The sequence below is a fragment of the Culex quinquefasciatus genome, chromosome 3 (assembly GCF_015732765.1).
Source record: "Culex quinquefasciatus strain JHB chromosome 3, VPISU_Cqui_1.0_pri_paternal, whole genome shotgun sequence".
Classification (NCBI taxonomy): domain Eukaryota; kingdom Metazoa; phylum Arthropoda; class Insecta; order Diptera; family Culicidae; genus Culex; species Culex quinquefasciatus.
This window is the reverse complement of record NC_051863.1, coordinates 63,688,281-63,711,251: the sequence shown is the minus strand read 5'-3', so window position 1 is coordinate 63,711,251 and position 22,971 is coordinate 63,688,281. Positions and strand designations below refer to the sequence as shown.

General features: G+C 38.4%; 1 protein-coding gene across 26 annotated transcripts in view; it reads left to right on the top strand.

The window, feature by feature from the left end:
- Positions 1 to 22,971, top strand: part of LOC6047138 (tropomyosin-2) — a 96,481-nt gene that overhangs the window by 26,680 nt on the left and 46,830 nt on the right. For 13 of the 26 annotated variants that reach the window (XM_038259179.1, XM_038259178.1, XM_038259175.1 and 10 more), the window contains 2 exons: positions 15,854 to 15,987; positions 17,426 to 17,543. In XM_038259179.1, coding sequence (XP_038115107.1) covers positions 15,854 to 15,987; positions 17,426 to 17,543 — 252 coding nt within the window. Of the gene's footprint in view, positions 1 to 9,898; positions 10,081 to 10,553; positions 10,836 to 15,853; positions 15,988 to 17,027; positions 17,146 to 17,425; positions 17,544 to 22,971 lie in introns of those variants that run through there. The other 13 variants (XM_038259189.1, XM_038259172.1, XM_038259183.1 and 10 more) reach the window with 6 other exon arrangements.

Sequence of the window (22,971 nt, the reverse complement as noted above, 5' to 3'; positions counted from 1 at the left end):
TGGTGCTTTTTTTTTGGGTGAAAATTGACCCTAATTTGATCATATTTATGCTGTAAGTATTTTGTTTGCAGATTTTTCAAAAATATTGAGAAGTTATTGTCGCTACGGCATGGAATCGAAACTTTTGGCATTTTCTGTCAAATTTAACCTGGTATTTTTCGATCAGTGTGTAATCCAAGTTTGTTTTAATTCCTCCATCTTCATTTGATTGACGAAAATTTCTGTCACTGTAAAATTCAAAGAAAGTTGAAAACTTCTGTTACTCATAACTTTTTCTAGGTAAAAACTGAAATCTTTTGAATTTTCTTGAGGAAACTTCGTTTAATTCGTGAACCGCTTTGTTTGGGCTTTTTTTAGTGACGTTTAACCAAAACCACAATATAAACAACAGTAAAAACATAAATTGATAAAAAAAACATGCATCTAAGCACTTGGGCTTGTATCTCTGCGTCTGAGCGATCAAAATTAAACTTCTCAGAAACATCCCCAATTATTTCGAAATTTCTTTATCAGGGATAACTTTTTTAAAGCGTCAAAAACACTTATTTTTGACGTTTTAAAATGTTGGGTTCGATTTTAAAATTTTAAAATAATATGAAGTTTACAGAATGTTAATTTTCATCAATTAAAATCGGACCATTAGTTCACGATCAAAGATCAAAAATCATTTTTTATGTTGTTTTTGGAGCAACATTTGAAAAGGGTACATAAGCATTTTGACAGCTGGAATTATTTTGGAATTTCCCAGGCAATATGGCAATAATAAAGTTAAAATAAGCCAAATGTAAAGAATTCAGATTTACAGTTACAATTTTTTTTAATTTTCACATGTCATTTTTGTATGGACAGCTTCCGAATTTGTATGGAAAATTATGTGGACTGATTAAAAAAAATGACTGATTTAGGAATACGGTAATCACCCAAAAAGTTTCAGCAAAATTGAGAAAAATGTAAATCTCTGAGAATGGCTCAAATATAAAGAGTCTAGAAAATATTTGTACTCTCTTTATATGTATTAACGTTTGACATTTAATGTTCGGCAAATTTAAAATTGTATTGTCACTTAATTTACTGAATTCGCTTATAACGGGAGGTTAGTTGGTAATCTTGGAAGATTTTTTAAAGAAAGATATTTGAAAACCTTTCTTGACAAATTTTGAGGTGTTACCACAGGTAAAACCTTCTGAGATGCAATAAAATAACAAAATTTTCTTTGATCATATTTTATGCATACATTAAAATAATAAATGAATGATATTCAATACACAGTTAAAAAAAATTAAATTTGAAAGTTGAAAATACGTTGGATTCTCTTTTTATGTTATTTTTATGTTATTTTTACGTTATTTTCATGGTTTTTATGTCATTTTAATAACAAATACTGTTAAAATAACAAAAAGTGTTATGGATTCTTCTTGAAAAATCAAGAGTTGAATAACAAAATTTGTTATTGGTCTGATATTGATTGAAAGCCAAAACAACTTTGGATTTTTTTTTTGGTTATGGAAGAATACCGCCAAATGTTATTGAGATGATCGGATTAGTTGTTAAAATAACAAAACATAATAACAAAGATTTGTTCGAAGAAAAACTAAAAGTGTTATTAGTATGTTATTACAATAACAATCCAATAACAAAAAAATCATAACGACGAATAACAAATCTTGTTATAAATAACATAAACTGTTATTGGCCTAGTATTTTCAAATATCAAAAAATGTTATTCCCATTTTTTTCAGTCTGCTCGGGTTGTTATTGTAATAACAGACTATCAACATTTTTAGATATTCTTTGAAAAAAATCTTGGTTAATCTTTTTTGTTATTTTAACAACTAATCCGTTCATCCCAATAACAGTTGGAGGTATTCTTCCATAACAAAAAAATTTACTCCATGGTTGTTTTGGCTTTCAACCAATATCAGACCAATAACAAATTTTGTTAGGTGTAATAACATAAACTGTTAGTACACCCTTATGCAAATATGGATTTTTCAAGAAGATTACATAACACTTTCAGTTGTTTTAACAGCATTTGTTATTGAAATGGCATAAATTTTGTTATTACCTTCTGCCCGGGATTTTACCGTTTTACTATTTTTGAAAACAGATAATTTATATTAAACCATAAAAATTTCAATCTACCAGAATGATTCAAATTTACTGTGTGAAAGTGATAAAACTTTTTTAAGTAGGATTTTCTTTCTTATCTGGATATTTTAAATTTTGCTAAGATTTTTTTTTATCATTTTGATGTTTTTCTTAGGCAATCAATTTGAAAGTAATTTGAAGTCAATATTTTTCCACTTGTTTTCATCGGGTACAACTGTAAAATTAAACATTTTTTCTGGCACAAAATCTGTCAACACCTCCATGATTTCTTTATTGTGTAGATATAATTATTCCAGCAAATGTCAAAAATTACCTGCCCTCCCCTACTTTTTCCTACAAAATAATTCTGTTACCCTCAACGTTTCCATACCCTTTTCTACATCTCGCAGTCATTCCTGGCCGCCGTTTTGCCCATTTATTTGTACGTTTACCGACTTTTTCGAGCTCACTTTGCTCTAACGGTTGTTCCTTTGGGGTGGTTCGAGAGCGAAGAAATACACCCGTGTAAATATTTATACTATAATTAATTCTTCTGGATGCGCCGCGACTCGGCAGATGATCTTCGGTGGGCAAACCCGGGGCAAAATTGGCCGGGGTGTGGTTCCCGTGGGGCCGAAATTGCAAACAAATGGGTGACTAACCGTCGCCAGCGAGCTGTAATCGGATTTGTGGGATCTGATCAGCTAGTCATTGCAGGTTTTGCTGGAAGATTTAGTTTAAGACAGTGGGAAAAGTGCTTTTGAAATGGTCAAAATTACATTAATTATTGTTTTTACAAAAATTTAAACTATGTTTGGGTAGGTAAAAATTGATTTTCTTGAATTATATTTATTTTGGACAAAAATTTAGATTTTTACGAATTTAAACCCACTGTTCCCACATTCCAACCCGGCACGGCGGAACAGCTGAGATCTTCTTCAATCCCAAGTTCTCTTTCTCTCTGCTCCACCTTTCGGGTCGGTATGAATTATTCATGCCGGCTTGTCCGCATGTTTTTCGCTTGGTGCAGTGCAAACCCCACTTTATGGCTCCCATCAAGTTGGCGCACAAGTGTACTTAACCTCCTCCAACAACTTCAACTAGGTACACACGTACGAAGGGGGGCGAAACTTCAAACTTAAATTGAGTGGTTTATTGCTTCCAGGTGGAGCAAGAATCTTCCCCCCTTGAGATTTGCAATTTTGTTGGCAAATTCTAAAAATAACCTCAAAACTTTGCAGTTTCAATTTTGAACGACTTTGCCCCCATCAATCACACCGTGTTCGTGACAAGTTGTCCCCCTGGCCGAGCACGACACCACCTGGTGGTGGGCGTGGAAAGCTCTCAGCGCACATGGAAAGCGAAAGCTGCGCGAAGCTTTTCCGGCTTTTCACGACGGTGGTGATCTCATCGTTTTTGCGTGGACCGTTGAAAATTTACTGTTTTTTCTGTGCTTCTTCTTTTTTTGTTTATTTGTTTGACTGCAGGCTTTTGTGGGGTCTCTCTTCGCGGTCTTGAGCTGGGTGGTTTTGTGGCGAGACGAGTTAATTTGCGTGATACAGTGAGTCAAATATTTGTCCGTACCCCCCCGTACGGGAAATGTTTGTGATATAAAAGTACATAAAATTCGACTAAAGTGCCATGTTTTATACATCAATCGACGCGGCAGAATGTCCTCTTTAAGACACTGTCATTGGATTTGCAAAAAACTTTTTCTTGAAAAATACAAAAATTGTTTACTGAAAAAGTCAAAAAGAGGTCAAATAATTGTCCGTACCCTAGTAAAAGTACAAAATCTGATCGATTTAAGTGAATTCATTTATGAAATGTTGTTTCAGTGTCAAATACTAGTACCTTTAGCCAGTTTGTGACAACTTTGAACTTCTGATAAGTTTGTTTAGTTAATTTATATTAAAATTGGATTAAATTTAGTTTTTAAAGTAAAACTTGTCAAAACATTAGTTTATAAACAACTATTTTTATAAAATTGCTATTTTGTGTTGTAAGAGTCTCTATTGAACAAGTTTCAACAATATTTGTTCAAAATATACATTGATTTCATCTTTTATTGACATTTTTCGACCAAAAATACTGTTTCGGAACAATACCGTTAAACAATCCGGATTGTCCCGGAACCGGTTCAACCCTCGGAAATTTTGTGGTGATCAGATAGAGGACAAAAACCCACCTCTTGCAATTTGCAGCATCCAATTTCGTCCACTACAGCCCGATTACGATTCCCTAGTCTGAAATTTGAAATTTTCAAATTCCCCAAGCAAAACATTCTGACCCAGAACGGTACAGAAATTCTCAGCACGGAAAGTGAAAATTTCAAATTTCAGACTAGGGACTCGTAATCGGGCTGTAGTGGACGAAATTGGATGCTTCAAATTGCAAGAGGTGGGTTTTTGTCCTCTATCTGATCACCACAAAATTTCCTCCGAGGGTTGAACCGGTTCCGGGACAATCCGGATTGTTTAACGGTATTGTTCCGAAACAGTATTTTTGGTCGAAAAATGTCAATAAAAAGATGAAATCAATGTATATTTTGAACAAATATTGTTGAAACTTGTTCAATAGAGACTCTTACAACACAAAATAGCAATTTTATAAAAATAGTTGTTTATAAACTAATATTTTGACAAGTTTTACTTTAAAAAACTAAATTTAATCCAATTTTTAATATAAATTAACTAAACAAACTTATCAGAAGTTCAAAGTTGTCACAAACTGGCTAAAGGTACTAGTATTTGACACTGAAACAACATTTCATAAATGAATTCACTTAAATCGATCAGATTTTGTACTTTTACTAGGGTACGGACAATTATTTGACCTCTTTTTGACTTTTTCAGTAAACAATTTTTGTATTTTTCAAGAAAAAGTTTTTTGCAAATCCAATGACAGTGTCTTAAAGAGGACATTCTGCCGCGTCGATTGATGTATAAAACATGGCACTTTAGTCGAATTTTATGTACTTTTATATCACAAACATTTCCCGTACGGGGGGGTACGGACAAATATTTGACTCACTGTAACTTTTCTGCGGTATTTTGTACGCGGTTTTGTTTTACACGTGTTTTGAGCGTTATAAAGAGGTGGTGAGCGAGAACGTGAGGGCACGTGGAAAATTGGGTGTTTGTTGAGGTGGGTTAAACTTAGATGTGTAACTATGAAATGTTTCAAAATTTAGTATTTTTACGGTTTTGAAAAAAAAATGTTTTTTAGAAATATTATAATTTTTAAGCACATAAGTCACTGCTCACTGTCTATTATTACAGAATCACTTTTTCACTAGAGTATAATTTGAGAGTCTTCAAAACTGCATTCTTGAAAATTCCATGTTTAAAGCTCAGTTTTTTACAAACACGAATCCAAAAGCCAATTAGTGCAATTCTCTACGAAATCGGTCTTTTATCTTCAATTTCATTTTTTTGTTGTATTTTTTTATCCGGCTGAAACATTTTTGGCGCCTTCGGTATGCCCAAAGAAGCCATTTTGTATCATTAGTTTGTCCGTATAATTTTCCATTCAAATTTGGCAGCTGTCCATACAAAAATGATGCATGAAGATTCAAAAATCTGTATCTTTTGAAGGAATTTTTTGATCGGCAAAGTTGTAGGTATGGATACGGACTATACCGGAAAAATTATACACGGAAAAAAATTGGTAACTTTTTATTTAACTTTTTGTCGCTAAAACTTGATTTGCAAAAAACAATATTTTCATTTTTTGATATGTTTTAGAGGGCATCAAATGCCAACTTTTCAGAAATTTCCAGGTTGTGCAAAAAATTTTTGACCGAGTTATTAATTTTTGAATCAATAGTGATTTAAAAAAAAATTGAAATATTGGTCGCAAAAATTTCTCAACTTTATTTTTCGATGTAAAATCAAATTTGCAAACGAAAAGGACTTCAGTGAAATTTTTAAAAAGGGCATCGTTTTCAAGTTAAATCCATTTTTAGGTGACTTTTCTGAAAATAGTTGCAGTTTTTCATTTATTAAAATAAGTGCCCATGTTTACCAATATTTGCGATCAATTTTTATTTTTTTTTTAAAATCAGTATTGATTCAAAAATTCATAACTCGGTCAAAGATTTTTTGCCCATTCTGAAAATTTCTGAAAAGTTGGCATTTGATGTCCTCTAAAACATATCAGAAAATAAAAAATAATAATAAATATAGTGTTTTTTTTGCAAATTAAGTTTTAGTGACAAAAAGTGAAATTTAAAATCGCAATTTTTTTTACCGTGTATCATTTTTTTTACAGTGTAGTCCATATCCATAACAACAACTTTGGCGATCAAAAATTTCCTTCAAAAGATACAGATTTTTGAATTTTCACATATCAGTTTTGTATGGACACCTGCCAAATTTGTATGGAAAATTATATGAACGAACACTTGATACAAAATGGCTTCTTTGGGCATACCGAATGCACCAAAAAAGTTTCAGTCGGATTAAAAAATACAAAAAATAAAATTAAAGAAAAAAGACCGATTTCGTAGAGATTGCTGTACTAAAATTTCATGTTGTTTTAATTTTTCTAATATATATTTTGAAATTATCCTTTTTCATTTGTTCTGATTATCAATATAAATTTCGACTTTATTTAAAAATGAATAATAAAATGAAAACTTTTAAAAGCATTTTACAGCTTAAATATCTCATTAAGTTTTGAGTTTTTCTTTATATAATGAATCATGAAATTTATTTGTTTTTCAAAAGGCTAATGCAAATTTTATTTTAAATTTTTGTCTCTCCTATCAAAATTTCTCAAAAAATTGACCAAAACAACCAAAATTAAAAAAAAAACTTAAAACTCAATTGTAAATTGTTTAGAATACATTGTGTAACGATTAATTACTATTTTTTAAACAAATATAAATTTCGAATTTGGGCATTAAAGATTGCAAATAGACGACAACAACAATTTCATGAGTTAATTGATTTTTATTGTCAAAAAATAACAAAAGATATTTTTTTTTAAGTTAGGCTAGGGAATTCTATTTAATTTGTTTGCCCCGTTTGCCCCCTCGATTTTTAGTCTAGTTAGGCCGTTGCAAATATTTTTTGAAGTTTATGTCCCTCGACCCTGTTTGCAACGGCCTAAAATAACAAAAAAAAAATGGAATCAATTTAAAACAATCTAGCCTAAAAATAAATCAACTAATTTCATAAAAAGGGTATTCTCGCTTTAAATCGAAAATACTTATTAATTTTGCTGTTCACATATTGGTTTCAGTATTTGAAAGAAAAGAATTTTTGAAGAAATTAATAACTTGTTGAAATTAGTTAAAAATACAACAAAAACACAGCCTTTTTTTTTAAATCCAATATAATGTGGTTCAATGTGAAATTTTTTTTTCTTGTTTCAATAAAACTTTATTACATGTTGGTGTAAAAAACATTTTTTTAAAAATAAAATAAGGCAATGATGTTTAAAAAGTTGGATTTTGAACTGCACAAGGAACATGAAAGTTTAAAACATCATTTCAATTTCAAAAAAGCACCGCAAAATTTTTATTTTATGCGCAAAAAAGTAAAATTTTCGTCAATACTTAGATATTTTGGAAACTAATGATGGCAAAACAACTGGACAGATGTATTTCAAACACTTTTGTCATAAAAATGTTTATAACATGACTCGTAATTTCAATTTTTATACTTTTTTAGCTGATAGTTGACATTAAAAATAATACAATTTTGAGAAGCTTATTTTCGTTTGAAAGCAGTTACCAAACTTTTCGACACCCTCCGCAAACGTACAAATCGGTACAAATTGTTGTAGGATGTTTTTCCGGATCTTTCCTGGTAAAGATCCGGCAGAACAAGTTTGTTTTTGTTTTGATTAGATTAAATTTCGTAGAAACTTTTTAATGTGCGAAACCTTGATTGTAAACAAGCAACCTATCCCACTCACACTTAACGTAAACTGTCACTTTAGCAAAAGGGATAGACTGTTTGTTTACAATAAAGATTTCGCTCTGTTGCAAAAAGATACAACGGAGTTATTTGTTTTTGACATTTCCAAAGTAGCTTTTCAAAAGGGCGAAACAATGGATGTAAACAAACAGTCTATCCCACTTGCTCTAGTGACAGTTCACGTTCAGTAAGAGTGGGATAGGTTGCTTGTTTACAAGGTGGCGCCCTGATGAAAATTTACCACATATTTTTTAAATAAAAACTTTATTTCCTGCCATTTTTGTTATGGATATAAAATGTGCACAAATGATAGTCGTTTTTTTTTCTAAATTCAATCAACTTACCCCGCAGTCACCCTCCAATCAACCCATGTAGATCATGTTCCCATGAGCCTGAACTTGAGCTCGCGCCGTCCTCGTCCGGTCCATGATACACATTACGGTCTCATAACACCTTTTAATTTTTATTAATGCCACAACACACAGCGGCAGAACCTAGCAGGCGCCGCCGCCAACAGCGATTTTCTCCTTTTAAGGAATTGTTTGCAGTGTGTTGTGGTTGACCGACCCCTCGCCGTCGTCTGTCACCAGCGGCGAGGGAAGCGCGAGGGGTCGTCCATCGACAATGTTGCACTCGCGAGTATTGCACGACCGTCCTGGCGCCAACGTTCGAGGTCATCCGGACTCGCAAACTCGATGTTTGTTGTGGTCTTGCCCGCGAGAGTCTCTTTCGTTTTAGGGGTCAAGAACGAGTCTCTTAACCTAGTTCGAGAGGGGGAAACTCGATGGCGATCGATATCCGAAGGCGCCAGATGGTCGGGTTTGCGTGACTCCCGTTGCGAAATTCGTCCGGATAACCAGCAGCTGTTTACGCTAATTGTCAACGGCTTTGTTTACCTTCTTTTTTTTAAGGTATTCAAATCGACGACAAAGAGCTTGCGCAGCCTTGCGCATTCCTCAAGCGACAAGCTTCGTGGTCATCTCCGTCATGCGATCGAAACGTCAATAGGGCGATTGCTACAATGAATCGAAGTGACCATTGAACCGTGACGCACAACAATAGCGATCCGGTGAGGTCCGGACGACTCTTCAGCGGGAACTTAGCCTACTGCGTGTAGCTGTGTCTGCAGCAGGTGTGCACACTGTTTACAATCTCTATGCAGATGAGAGCTGTACAGCACCCTAAGCGGAACAATGCCCAATCGCTCAGCATACCGAGCGCTTTTGTTGACGAATAATACAACTCGCTGGAGTGGGGGGGAGCGGATTACACACAAATGAAACGGAAGCGCCACCCTTTTACAGGTGCTTCCAGTTTAGGTTGGCGACCAAACATACCAGCGGGAAGGTCGCGCAGCGATCCGTCACGGAACATTGAGTCGCGCGGTTCAACAGGTTTTCGACCCAATATCGGCCTGATTAGTGCGCGTTTCACTAATCTGACAGGTCAACTTGTCAACGCATCGCGCCAACCTTTGACATTTCCGCCATCGCCTGCTTGGTCAACCGCGAGAGCGTTCAAAACCCGGCACAATGCCGGGCGGCCGCGCCTTAATCATTTATTAATCAATGGACTCGCGACGAAGTCGCGCGACGTCACTCACCGCGAGTTCCGAGCTGGCAACCCTGGGTGCTGTGACTCACGCGATGCCGTCATTGAGTGGCCCGGGCACTGTTTTCGTGAATCGCATAGGGTACAGGTGGTCGTGAGTGGCCGCTGTCGCAGCTTCGCTGCCCAGCAGTGGGTCAAGACCATCTGGCTGGACGTCGCGCGGCAATTTTGCCCTTTTTTGGGAACCGTTTGCACACACTGGTACGGGGACGTTCGGGGCGAAGAGTGCCACCGCGGAACTCACCAATAATTGAGTGCCGTTGGGCGCGCCGCCATCTTGGAATCTTGCGGGCTGCGCTGGAGCGGTTCGTCGTCGTGTGGCTTCACATGCACGGGCCAGTATTGTAGTAGTTGTTGACGAAGTGAGTACTCCCTCGGCTGCGTGGAACTTGTGGGGTCGGAACTGCCTGGATTACATACCAGTTCATTTTTCTTCTACGGTGGATTTTTTGGTGTAATTTCGGGGCATTTCGGCGAAATTTGACGGATTTTGACAGTTCGGAAGTGCGTCGCGTAGACGATCTAGCGAGCGGTGATCTGGAATTGGGTGGAGTTGCCAAGGGTTATTCGGTTTCGATCGAAGTGACCATCGTGTGTGCGTTGATTGATTGATGGTGTTCTGTGAAGAAGAGGGTACAGGGCCCAGCCAGTGACCTCGGTTGCTGCGATTGAAGGAGTTTTCTAAAGTTACTGCGATTGGGCTATTGATTGTGGGCTGAAGTTTGAAAATTATTTTGGGATATCCAATTTTTCTGGAAAAGAAAGAGGAAAAGTGAAATCGTGGTTGTATCTGTGCACTGCCGTACGGATTGTGTGTTTGTGATTTGCAAGTGTGGTTGTGGCTATTTATAGGAAATTTTCGGAATTGAATTTCTTATGAATAGCACAAGTCTACAAAATTGTGTATTTGTTTTTAAATTTCTACAGATTAAGAAGATCGTGCAACAATTGTGTTCCTCTGCCAGTTTAGTGAAAAACGAGCAAAAATCAATTAGCATTTAGCGTAATTTAGTTGTATCGTATAAGGCCCGTAACCGCACACACAAATAAAAGAAGAGAATCATGGCTGCGAATTTGCAACAAAGTGGCACTCTGCTGGATGTGCTGAAAAAGAAGATGCGCCAGACCAAGGAGGAGATGGAGAAGTACAAGGACGAGTGCGAAGAGTTCCACAAAAAGCTGCAGGCCGAAGTCATGCGGCGCGAGGAAGTAAGTTTCGTAGTTGCACAACCCTGTCTCCGAAGACTTCAAGTCAGCGCGACCCAATATCTCCGCAAGTCCGCAACTGTCATCTGTCAAGGTTGCGTCGCGCATTCCGTTCACGGCGAGTCGTCCTTGTCACCGATTTCGGCAGCGGATGAGTCAAGGAACCGAAAAGTTATGAATCAAGAAGAATTTGGAGAGACCGCTCACAACTACAGTGACACACGCTGGTGGTCAATTCGCCGACAAGTGTTCGGCGCACCGTGGTATTTGTGCCGTCGCTTGCCACATCGAACGTCAAAAGTCGAAAATGATCGCTTTGACGTCGAAAATTTCGCCCCAAAAAACTCACATTTCGAAACCATTTTACCCCATAACAAGTGGTTGAACCCTCGGGAACGACCACCTTGCTCGACGGATCCAAGTAGTTGAAAACTACTTGCACGGCGTTAATGGATCCCACACCACCACCAGAGCAGGCGGCGCTGTTGCGCGCATGCCTGCCTGGAAGAGAAGTGTCAAAGTCATAAAAATGCGCTCACGCATACAGGTTTGGCATGCTGGAAGTGATCCTCCAGTGGGGCTTTTACCCTATGACAGCCTCGAATGTTTGAGTGCGTGAGTTAGTGTGCGTGCTCTTCCGCTTCTTTGGTTGTACACGAAATGAAGGTTGCGCTGGTATTGGTGCCAACCGTGAGTGGCAGTGAGTGGGTACTTTTGTTTTTCTTCTTTGGATTTTGGAGTATTTTCGTGTTCCCTCGTTGGTTCGTTCGTTCGTGGGATTGAACTTGTTTCTTTTTCGAAGGTTCTTGTGCCTCCTGCACTTTGTTTACGATGCCTCTAACATAATAATGAATGTTGCAGAGCAGCTCGCTGGGTTTGCTGGGAAGAATGGGGTTGTTGTTGGGAGTTCGTTAAAACTTGAAGGGTCAGGAAGTTTATGTTGGTTGTGGAACATGGTTTAGCAATTAAGAGATTTTTCTCATTCAGTTTTGATGTAAACAACTAGTTTTCTACACAAGATTACTCTACAATGCTAAAATTCTTCCTATGTGTACAATTACTCACAAGTTTCCAGTCTACAAAAATATCAAGTCTCCTGAAGACCTTTACAATATTCTCCGCAAGACTAATTCAAGTCTCCACAAGAGTTCAAGTCTCTACAAGAGTTCAGATCTCCACAAGAGTTCAAGTCTATACAAGACTATAAGTCTCCACGAGGGTTCAAGTCTCCTCAAGAGTTAAGTCTTCACAAGAGCTAAGTCTCCACAAGAGTTCAATCTTTAAAAGTGTTTAAGTGCCCACAAGAATTCAAGTCTCCACAAGAATTTAAGTCCCCACAAGAGACGCAATCAGGTTCGATCCTCTCAAGACCTAAGGGTTCCAACTAGCGCCAATTCGATTGGCAAACCTGTGGCAAACTAGTAATATTGGTCTCCTCTAATTCCCGGTTCCAACAAGTGGCCGGATCCCACACTTTCCATCGCTTGGACGCATTTCTTCCCCTCTTCAAATGTCGAACAGAAAAAAAGTGACGTGCCACATTTTTCCTCCTTTTCTGTAGTTGCTGTCGTAGTTGTTGTTTGCCATTTCTGCTACCGTGGGTGATCTTCTGATATCAACCTCGTCTCCTTAGCCATTCATCGCCACCCGAACCTCCTGCGGTGTCTTGGTGTACGCTCATCGGGTTTTTGTGCAAATAAGGTGAAAGAAAAACACGCACACACAGTCGTTGAGGCGGCCGGCATTTTGCCGCTGTGTTGGTGAGAAACCGGACTGCAAGCAAATCTTGAGCCACATAACCACACTTTCTCACGGTGTGGATCATCGTCAGGTCGGGCATGACTTGGCTTTGCTAGCGGGGATGCGGGTGGCGATGGCCACGCCCCGACACTTGGTATTCAAGGTTTGCGGACGCCGACTTGGATGTCACGCTCGATTTGTCGACGATTGATTGGTCAAGGTTTGCGCTCCAAAGAGAGGAAGAAGCCTAATGGCTTCGGGTGACCTTGAGCATAACGCGCTCGTCGCGATGATGTCAGACTTGTTTGTCAACGGCCGTCAGGCGGAGCGCGTGTGTCAAACTCTACACGTTTGGAATTTCGATTTGTGGAACATCGTGAATTGTTTGGATCACAGTAGGCCGTACATCCGCTACCTCAGCATAACGACATGACATCACCTTTCTCATCGCTCCGGTGTCGAAAAGCGAAAGTATCGCGTACCTTGCCTACTTCGATGTCCAGCGCGCCCGATTACTCACCGCTGGCAACTCCTCTCGACACAGTACTTGCTGATTGGTCGCGGACCTTATTTGAACGCTCCGCGTACGCCAATTTGACAGCTGCTCAAACACGGCGTCGACCTCACGACGCTTTTGTCGTCGTCATAACGATCCACTGACAGACACGTGGCGGCGGCCCCCCAACGCGCCATATAAGACGATCCTTTCTTACTCCTTTTATGGTGCAAGCTCGCTCGTACGGATGATGTCATTCGCGAGAGAGAGAGCCTCGCGACAAGGTCGACCTGACTGATCAACCAGCGCTGTGATAATTGGTTCCCAAACAAATCATACGGTCTTGAGACGCGAATTCAGCGTGGCGATCGGACAGGTTTCCTTACTAGATCAGCTAGATCTCGCAAAAGGATGCAAGCATTTTAATAACTTCATTAAATTAATTAAGGGGGGGTGCAGGCAGCCAGGATTGGGGCGAAATCAGCTGCGCATAACTGTCGGAGCGCTCGGAGGAGGTCCTCATTAGGCGCTCGCGCGAATGTGAGAAGTGGAGTGAGTCACACGTTGTTGCGGATTGGCCGGAGGTCGATCGCGCTGCAAACGGAGAAATCTCGTCAATTAATGTGCAGGTTCGATATGGTCTTTTGTGACACCATCTGGTGGAGACTAGTTGTTTTTAGACGGCAATTTTCCACAGATTGCAAATCCTCGCAAGACAAGTTTCCTCAAGACTACAAGTCTCCACAAGGCTACAAGTCTCTTGAAGACTACCAATCTTCACAAGACTACAAATCTTCATAAAGCTATAATTTCCACTAGGCTACAATATTCTCAAGGCTACAAGTCTTCACAAGAATACAAGTCTCCACAAGACTACCAATCTCTACAAAATGAAAAGTCTCCTCTCCGGCTAGTCTACACAAGACTATAAGTTTGCTTAAGATTACAAGTCTCCACATGACTAAAAGTCACCACAGAACTACAGGTTCTTTCAAGACTGCAAGTATTCTCAAAATTACAAATCTTCATCAAATTCTAAGACACCTCACGACTACCAGTATCCACAATATTACAAGTCCCCACATGACTACAAGTTTCCACAAGACTACCAACTCCCAGAAGACTCCAAATCGTGATAAGACTACAAATTTCACAAGATTATAAGTCTCCACAAGAACAAATCTCCACATGACCACTAGTCACCACAAAGCTTCAAGTCTTTACAGGTCTCACCAAGACTACAAGTCTCCATATAACTTCAAGTCTCCACAAGACAACTAATCTTCACAAGACTACAAGTCTCCACAAGACTACAAGGTAGCACTGTAGTCTTCACAAGACTTGTAGGCTCCACAAAACTTGTAGTCTCCACAAGACTTGTAATCTACACAAGAATTGTAGTCTCCACAAGACTTGTCTACACAAGAATTATAGTCTCCACAAGACTTGTCTACACAAGAATTATAGTCTCCACAAGACTTGTAGTCTTCACAAGACTTGTAGTATCCACAAAACTTGTAGTCTACACAAGAATTGTAGTCTCCACAGAAATTGTAGTCTCCATAAGACTTGTCTACACAAGAATTATAGTCTCCACAAGACTTGTAGTCTTCACAAGACTTGTAGTATCCACAAGAGTTGTAGTCCACACAAGACTTGTAGTCTTCACAAGACTTGTAGTTTTCAGAAGACTTGTAGTCTACACAAGACTAGTAGTCTTCACAAGCTTGTAGTCTCCAGAAAACTTGTGGTCTCCACAAAACTTGTAGTCTCCACAATACCTGCGGTCTCCGTAATGTTTTAGTCTCCAGAAGACTTGTGGTCTCCAATGACTTGTAGTCTCCAAAATACTTGTAGTTTCCACAAAACTTGTAGTTGCCGCAAGGTTTTAGTCTCCAGAAGACTTTTAAACTCAACAAATCTTCTATCTTCATCTTTACAATGTACAAGTGCCTAAAATTCAACAAGCGTCCACAAATCAACATAAATAGAAAATGTTTCATCCAAAATCTGTAAAATATCAGATTCGCCAGTCCCACAACCAACACAGTCGTAAACAATACCGGTATGCCCTACAAAGAACCGGATATAGACTTTCAGCGTCCGCCGGACTCGTTAAAACCAGAATTCAATGAAACGCTTTCCACATCATTGCGCGTTCGAACCTACATTTCCACTCGCTTTTCACACACATTCTATATCTACGCAAGATGCGCCCAACCGGAACTGGTTCCGACTCCCGCATTCATGGCATTCAAGTCCGGCGTCCAATACCGGTTCTGTCATTGATTGCGCCATAATGGCCGTCTGCGCGTTGCTATAAAACAATTTGACATTTCTCGAGTGCTATCGGGGTGACGCCCTTCACGATCGTCTGCCATAAAATCGCGTGCTTTATGTACTGCGGATACAATGTCGAGTTATGTAACCCATCGCTTGATTACGGACGCGAGAGTGCTCAAGAGCGATCATGACTCAATTGGAGTTGCTTTCCGATCAAAACAATAACATTGCTTTGAGAAACGTCAAAAAATCTAGTAAACAGCTGTTGCGAGAGTTCGAATTCGAGCGGAACGAAAGAATCCAAGTAGCTTACGACCGTTTAAGCGGATTACGGTTTGCTTTGATTGGTTTTTTTTTGTAGGTTTTGTTCTGACCAGGTTGGGCATCTGTAATTGATTGTGTTCAGTGAGCGGTTCCTTTTCCAGCTTATTGGTTTATTTTCGTATCAAATTAAGTTCAACACCATTCTAACCCCGATTTCTCTTTCTTCCTCTACTTGCAGGCCGAGTCCGAAGTCGCTGCCCTGAACCGTCGTATTCAGCTGCTGGAGGAAGATCTGGAACGTTCGGAAGAACGTCTGGCTTCCGCCACAGCTAAACTGTCAGAGGCTTCGGCGGCCGCTGATGAGAGCGAACGGTAAGTTCCGAGTGTTCCGCGCGGGGGTAGTAGCGGTTCTGAGTGGCGCGGCGCTTCATCCGGCGGCTGTCAGAGGTGGAAAACGTAAAAAAAAAGTTGGCTGTGGCTCGTCTGATTTGATTTGTCAAATTTTGAGTTTTTTTTGACACCTTTTGAAAATGATCTGGATAGCTATGCTGCTCGCCATTTTGTGTATGAGTTTGTTGGATATTTGACTGACACAACGATCGATTTTGACATTTGATATGACATTTGACAGGTAAAACAATGTCAATGAGTTTAAGTCGGTTTGTAAACGGAACATTTTGCCCACGAACTCTTATGTTTACGTAAGGTATATGAAGGTTGATCTGTTTGTTTACAAATCGATTTAGGCCCTTTTGGAACTGTGTTGCCAAATTGACAGATCATTGGAATGACCCCGATAAGTTGTTCGAAAAAGTTCAAAAATTGTAATTTTTTCAGTAAATTTTGTTTGTTTTCAAGTTGACATGGGCCTTTTGGCATTATTTTGACAGTTAAATGTTTAGCTGGAGCTTGCTCTGAAAACATCCAGCATTTTGTTTCATGAGTTTGTTGTTTGTTGGAGATTTGACTGACAAAATGATAATGATCGATTTTGACATTTTACTTGACATATGATAGGTAACACAATGTCGAAGTGGAACTGTGTTGCCAATTGACAGTTTTTGTTTTCTTTGGAATGGAATTTTATTAGCGGATGTTGTTTACAAATTGACATAGGCCCTTTGGCATTATTTTGACATTTCGATGTTTATTATTTTTTCGTGATTTTTAATGCAATCAATCAAAATGCTCCAGGAATGCACTGTTTGTTTACACTTTTATCTTAATAATAATTAAGATAATAATAATTTTTCTACAAATTTTGATTCATTTGTTTACATCCGGCTTAGTTATTCAGATCAAATATTTAGAACTAATTTCATTTTAAATTTGCCAGAAATTTTAGATTTTCCGCAGTAAAATTAACGTTTTCCAAAATTTCCAACTTCATCGAATTCTCGATGATCTCGCAGGATTAGGAAAGCCCTTGAAAACCGTACAAACATGGAAGACGACAGAGTAGCGATACTGGAAGCACAATTATCCCAGGCTAAGCTCATAGCAGAAGAAGCAGACAAAAAATACGAAGAGGTTTGTGCTTTTGGTTCCAACCTTCAAAAACGGTTAGGTGAACGGCTTCCCCAAGCTCGTTCAAAGCAAGGTTAGGGCCGGTTAGGATTGTTCTTTTCCACAGGTACCGCTGCAGCAGTCGCCACCGCCACCGCCAACTACGACCACACTTTCTCCCACAGCAAACCGCCCCTCCCGAATCCATCGCTAATCAAACTTTTTTTTCCCCCAATTTTTCCGTTCTCTCAACTGTCAAAATCGCCGCCAACGAAAACAATAACAATCCGAAACCTCCCCCCAGTGCCCGTAAGATTCTTGAGAACCGTTCCCTGGCCGATGAGGAGCGCATGGACGCCCTCGAGAACCAGCTGAAGGAAGCCCGGTTCCTGGCTGAGGAAGCCGACAAGAAATACGATGAGGTGCAAAAGCCAGACATTACTTGAGTTTTGCGTTCAATCCCCGTCCGCTCCCTCGTTTGTTTTGTTTTGTTTACCGATTGTTTGTTTACGCATATCATCCTTCCCCCTTCCTCCTTCCCATCATCCGCAACCATCACATCACAGTCGCGATCGTGAATAAATCGGTAATCTGACAGTCGCGAAACGTAAGACGCGCGTAACGCGCGCGCTTCGGTTACGTTAGCGATGCATGAGCTAGCTGTCACGCGATTAAAAAGCAGCAATAGAAGTTTGTTTACAAACAAAGCAGAAGGAGAGAATATTAGGGTAGTCGTCGCCAAATCCTGCCACTCAATGAGAAACGGTTGTTTTGGAATAGCACCTCACTAACTAAATATTATTCTCACTGAGCATTGACATTTGAGAGAGTTTGATTGTAGTCGAGATCGCGTGAGAGGATAGAGAAATGTTTTGTTTTGTTTAGGGTGGCACCATTTGTTTTTTTTTGTTTCTGTTTTGACAAAGCTAGGATTTGAACCGCGGTGTTGTGATTCCAAAGAGAAGCAGGTGCAAGAGAAACGGGTTTTTATCACGACTGATTTAAATTTGATTGTTCCTAAGTTGATTTTGAGAATTTATTTTTATTCAGGCGCGATAATCATTCGTCTTTCTTCAAATCGGTTAAGTGAGTGGTAAAGAGATTTGTGAGTAAGAAATATCTTCAAAAACAGGAGACAATAAGACGTTTTCTAAGAAGAACTCATTCTGATCCCTAAGCGAACAAGAATGAGTTCCTTTCCAAGCGATGAGCCAAACTCACTATCACGCTTCTCAGAGATCAACTCTGCATGAGTGACTTTTTTTTCTTCTGATAGATAATTCTGAAAAATCTCATAAAACTTTCTTTCCTCTTCACAAATCTCTAACATTTTTTTTGAAATTCGCGGTGCTCGTTAGTAAGGTTAAAATTGTGAAATCTATGAAATTTAGTATTTTTAATTTCGTCGTGCTGAAAATCATGTTTCGTTAAGTTAAATTTCAAAAAATCATCTTCATCCGGCTTCTTTCCCACACTTTCCACGTTTTCCCTTTTCCTTCTACATCTAACACCATCCTCCAAAACTCTTACAAATTTTCTTATCGTTTAAAAAACCGCAAAGCAAAAATCGAACAAAATTGTATGTCCAGGCTGAAAACTCATACCAGGAATGGCTTGAAACACTTTTCCGCTGCAAACGAAGAGACTTTTTTTTACTTCAACCGGTAGCTATTTACTAGAAAGAGAGAGAAAAAAAATGGAGGCCTTAACCGTCATCAGCACTTAGGAGCAATAAATAGTGAAGAAAATCAGTGTCTTACCCCCTTTGTCAAGTGTAGCGGGAGCGAAACGATTTTTTAAAGGCGAAAACGAGGTTAAGAAAGAGTTTTGATCTTGATTTGGTCGCTGCTAAGCAAATTTATCATCACTGAGATTCACTCAATGAAGATTTTCACGCTCATTTGCTTTCGTGATTACTCTTAATCATAAATCAACAAACTGAGCATGATTTTCATGACGATTGATTCTCGTTTATCCGATCTTGCTCCCACCAACAAGACGATATAAAAGTCAGATTTTGAGTGACGATCACTGAGTTCCGAATAATGGGAAATCTCCCATGATTGCGGGAGGAGAGACTTCAATTTCTCTCACACTTGTTTCTTGTTTTATTCCCCAAAGATTACAAATCTCATCTAAGATTATCTCTTATGAGATCGAAAAGGAACTCAGTGAGTGCTTAGTTGCTTACACGCTGACGAGCTTCTTCTCACTAACACTACGATAAAACTGTCAAATTTTGAGTGACGATTATTGAGTTACCGAATGAAGAGTGTTCTCTCATGAGTGCGGGAGGAGAGACTTCAATTTCTCTCTCACTTCTTTCCTGCTTTAATCCGCGCTCTCAGATGATACTCTCATCTGAGATTCCCCTTTCGACGATCAAGATCTCAGTGATTCTTTCAAAATCAAATCATGTTAGACTCTTTTTTCACTCCATTTTCCCCCGAATTTCGTTCGCTCATGCAAGCACGTTAGAGAGCTTAACTAAACGCCTTAAAAAATCGTGATGTACACCAAACGTGTGTGTGTGAGAGAGAAAGAGAAAGCAAAGAAATCAATTAGGGAAAAATATCAAATCGTCCAACTAGAACTCGCAGGAAGCAGTTAAAAAAATGATAAAAATCCAACAACCCCTTCTTGGTGGCTAGTAATTGCAAGCATCAAAGTAAAGTAGTTAGTTAATCGGCTAGTTAGGTTGGACTGTTAGCCAAGAACGGTTGGAATTTGCAGCTTAATTACGGCAGAACGAGAGGGCAAGTTTGTTGCAGGTGGGGTGTGAAATGTGTGAAAATTACACACACCCCTGGAAGGTAGAGAAGAGATGAGCAGAGGAAATATGCGGGAAGTTTGTGTTAGTTTGTTGTTGTTGTGTTTTTACAAGCAAAGCAATACGAAGGTGGTATTATTATCGCGAAGATAAATAGGCGTTGAGAGGAGTGCTAGGAGAAAGAAGAAGAAGAAGAAGAAGAAGCGTAGAGAAGCAGGAAGATAAACATATTTGACGAGTTGATGATGTAATTGAAAACGTGTTAATAATATTAAACGGTTGAGTAAAAAAACAATACTATCTATGGGTAATTCTCTGCCAACTCACACAGCAGTTGCCCCGACCCCTCTTCGATTTGCGTGAAACTTTGTCCTAAGGGGTAACTTTTGTCCCTGATCACGAATCCGAGGTCCGTTTTTTGATATCTCGTGACGGAGGGGCGGTACGACCCCTTCCATTTTTGCACATGCGAAAAAAGAGGTGTTTTTCAATAATTTGCAGCCTGAAACGGTGATGAGATAGAAATTTGGTGTCAAAGGGACTTTTATGTAAAATTAGACGCCCGATTTGATGGCGTACTCAGAATTCCGAAAAAACGTATTTTCATCGAAAAAACACTAAAAAGTTTTAAAAATTCTCCCATTTTCCGTTACTCGACTGTAAAAAATTTTGGAACATGTCATTTTATGGGAAATTTAATGTACTTTTCGAATCTACATTGACCCAGAAGGGTCATTTTTTCATTTAGAAAAAAAAATTTCATTTTAAATTTTCGTGTTTTTTCTAACTTTGCAGGGTTATTTTTTAGAGTGTAACAATGTTCTACAAAGTTGTAGAACAGACAATTACAAAAATTTTGATATACATACATAAGGGGTTTGCTTATAAACATCACAAATTATCACGATTTTACGAAAAAAAGTTTTAAAAAAGTTGGTCGTCATCGATCATGGCCGTTCATGGTCACCCGCGACAGACACGGACGACGAAACAAAGAGAAACGCAAAAGTAACTTTTTCAAAACTTTTTTCGTAAAATCGCGATAACTTGTGATGTTTATAAGCAAACCCTTATGTCTATATATCAAAATTTTGGAATTGTCTGCTCTACAACTTTGTAGAACATTGTTACACTCTAAAAATAACCCTGCAAAGTTAGAAAAACACGAAATTTTAAAATGAAAAATTTTGTTCTAAATGAAAAAATGACCCTTCTGGGACAATGTAGATTCGAAAAGTACATTAAATTTCCCATAAAATGACATGTTCCAAAATTTTTACAGTCGAGTAACGGAAAATGGGAGAATTTTTAAAACTTTTTTAGTGTTTTTTTCGATGAAAAATACGTTTTTCGGAATTCTGAGTACGCCATCAAATCGGGCGTCTAATTTTACATAAAAGTCCCTTTGACACCAAATTTCTATCTCATCACCGTTTCAGGCTGCAAATTATTGAAAAACACCTCTTTTTCGCATGCAAAAATGGAAGGGGTCGTACCGCCCTCCGTCACGAGATATCAAAAAACGGACCTCGGATTCGTGATCAGGGACAAAAGTTACCCCTTAGGACAAAGTTTCACGCAAATCGAAGAGGGGTCGGGGCAACTTTTCCCGATTTCGTGTGAGTTGGTAGAGAATTACCCCTATACAATGAATGCTGAAGAAATTATATATGAAATATATACTATTTTAAAACCATTGGAAATTATTTAAATAAACTAGCGATTACACAAAAAAGCGAAAAAGGCAAGCAACTGTGTTTTATTTTACTTTTCTCCGGTGGTCGGTTTTACAGGTTCCTTAGCGATTCCTCTTTGGGTTTTTGGGTTGATCGGATGCATTCATGGATGACGAAAGAAAACTCATTTGGCATGAAATTCGAAGAACAAACCATATTAAAATTTTTTATATTTCAATAATTAAAAAGTTTCCATGTTCAAATTCTTATCATTGGTATTAATTTTATATCAGTCTATTTTCTTCTTTAAAGGAAAATTATAAATGTTTTGCTCTTTTGAATTTCATGTTCTTTTTTGTGTAATAAAATAGAAAAGGCTTTTTTGATAGGTGTCAGTTCTGGGACATTGCATTTAAAATTAAAATTTTGTAGCGGTGATTCTGTTTCGCATGAAAAAAAACACGTTCCAGGACACGGATACTAATACAGAAAAAAAAACTTGCGTTATGACGTTTCGCGCAATCGAAAGCAAATTCAATAAGTCCCGACAACGACACCTGTCAAAAGTTTCATTTGGTTTATTTACCTTTGAGGTTAATTTCCGAGATTTTCTCCTTTATTGATAGCTTTTCTTCTTCGTTTCTTATTATTGCAGCAAATGTTCACAACTTTTTTCTTTTTAAAATTATTTATTGTTTATACGTCAAGCTTATGTAGACTACTTTTTTCGGCTACATTTTTCGGCTACTTTTTTCGGCTGACCAAATTCGAAACTTTATTCAGAAATTGCACATTGAATGAAACCGGATGAAAATCAAAGGAGTTTCTTAACTAAGGATATAAGACTCGTTTTGTTTGTTCGATATTTATTTTAGAAAAGAAAGCAAATCAAATTTTAACCATATTGGAGAAGTTTTAAATTCTTTCTTGTTCTTATAACGTGAAAGTTCGGTATAAGTCTTGAAAAAATGCATATTTCACAATTTTTAGTCTTAACTGGGTTTAAAAAAGTAAATACAATGAAACCTCTTTTTACGCGGTGGCGTTACGCTTTTTGTTTCGTCGATTTCTCTTAAACTATACACAGTGTTGCAAAAGAGTGATAGAAAAGCTATCAATAGATTATCTCTGCACCAAAAATATCTGAGAGTATAGCGGCCGTCACTATAGCTTGCGAGATCTCTTCTTGTGTCTCGTGATTCCCAGCGATGTCATTCTCTCTCTATCACTCCTTCCCTTTTCCTCGACTATGCGCTCTCACCGCTGAGTCTCTCAACTTCTCCGAAAACTGCAAAAAGAGAACGCGAGATGGTGATTAGGAGCCGACCACGCATGACGCCCCTTCAAACTGCGTTTGCAAAATTGGTTTTGTGGCGGCTTTTGTGGTTAAACGCTGTTGCGGTA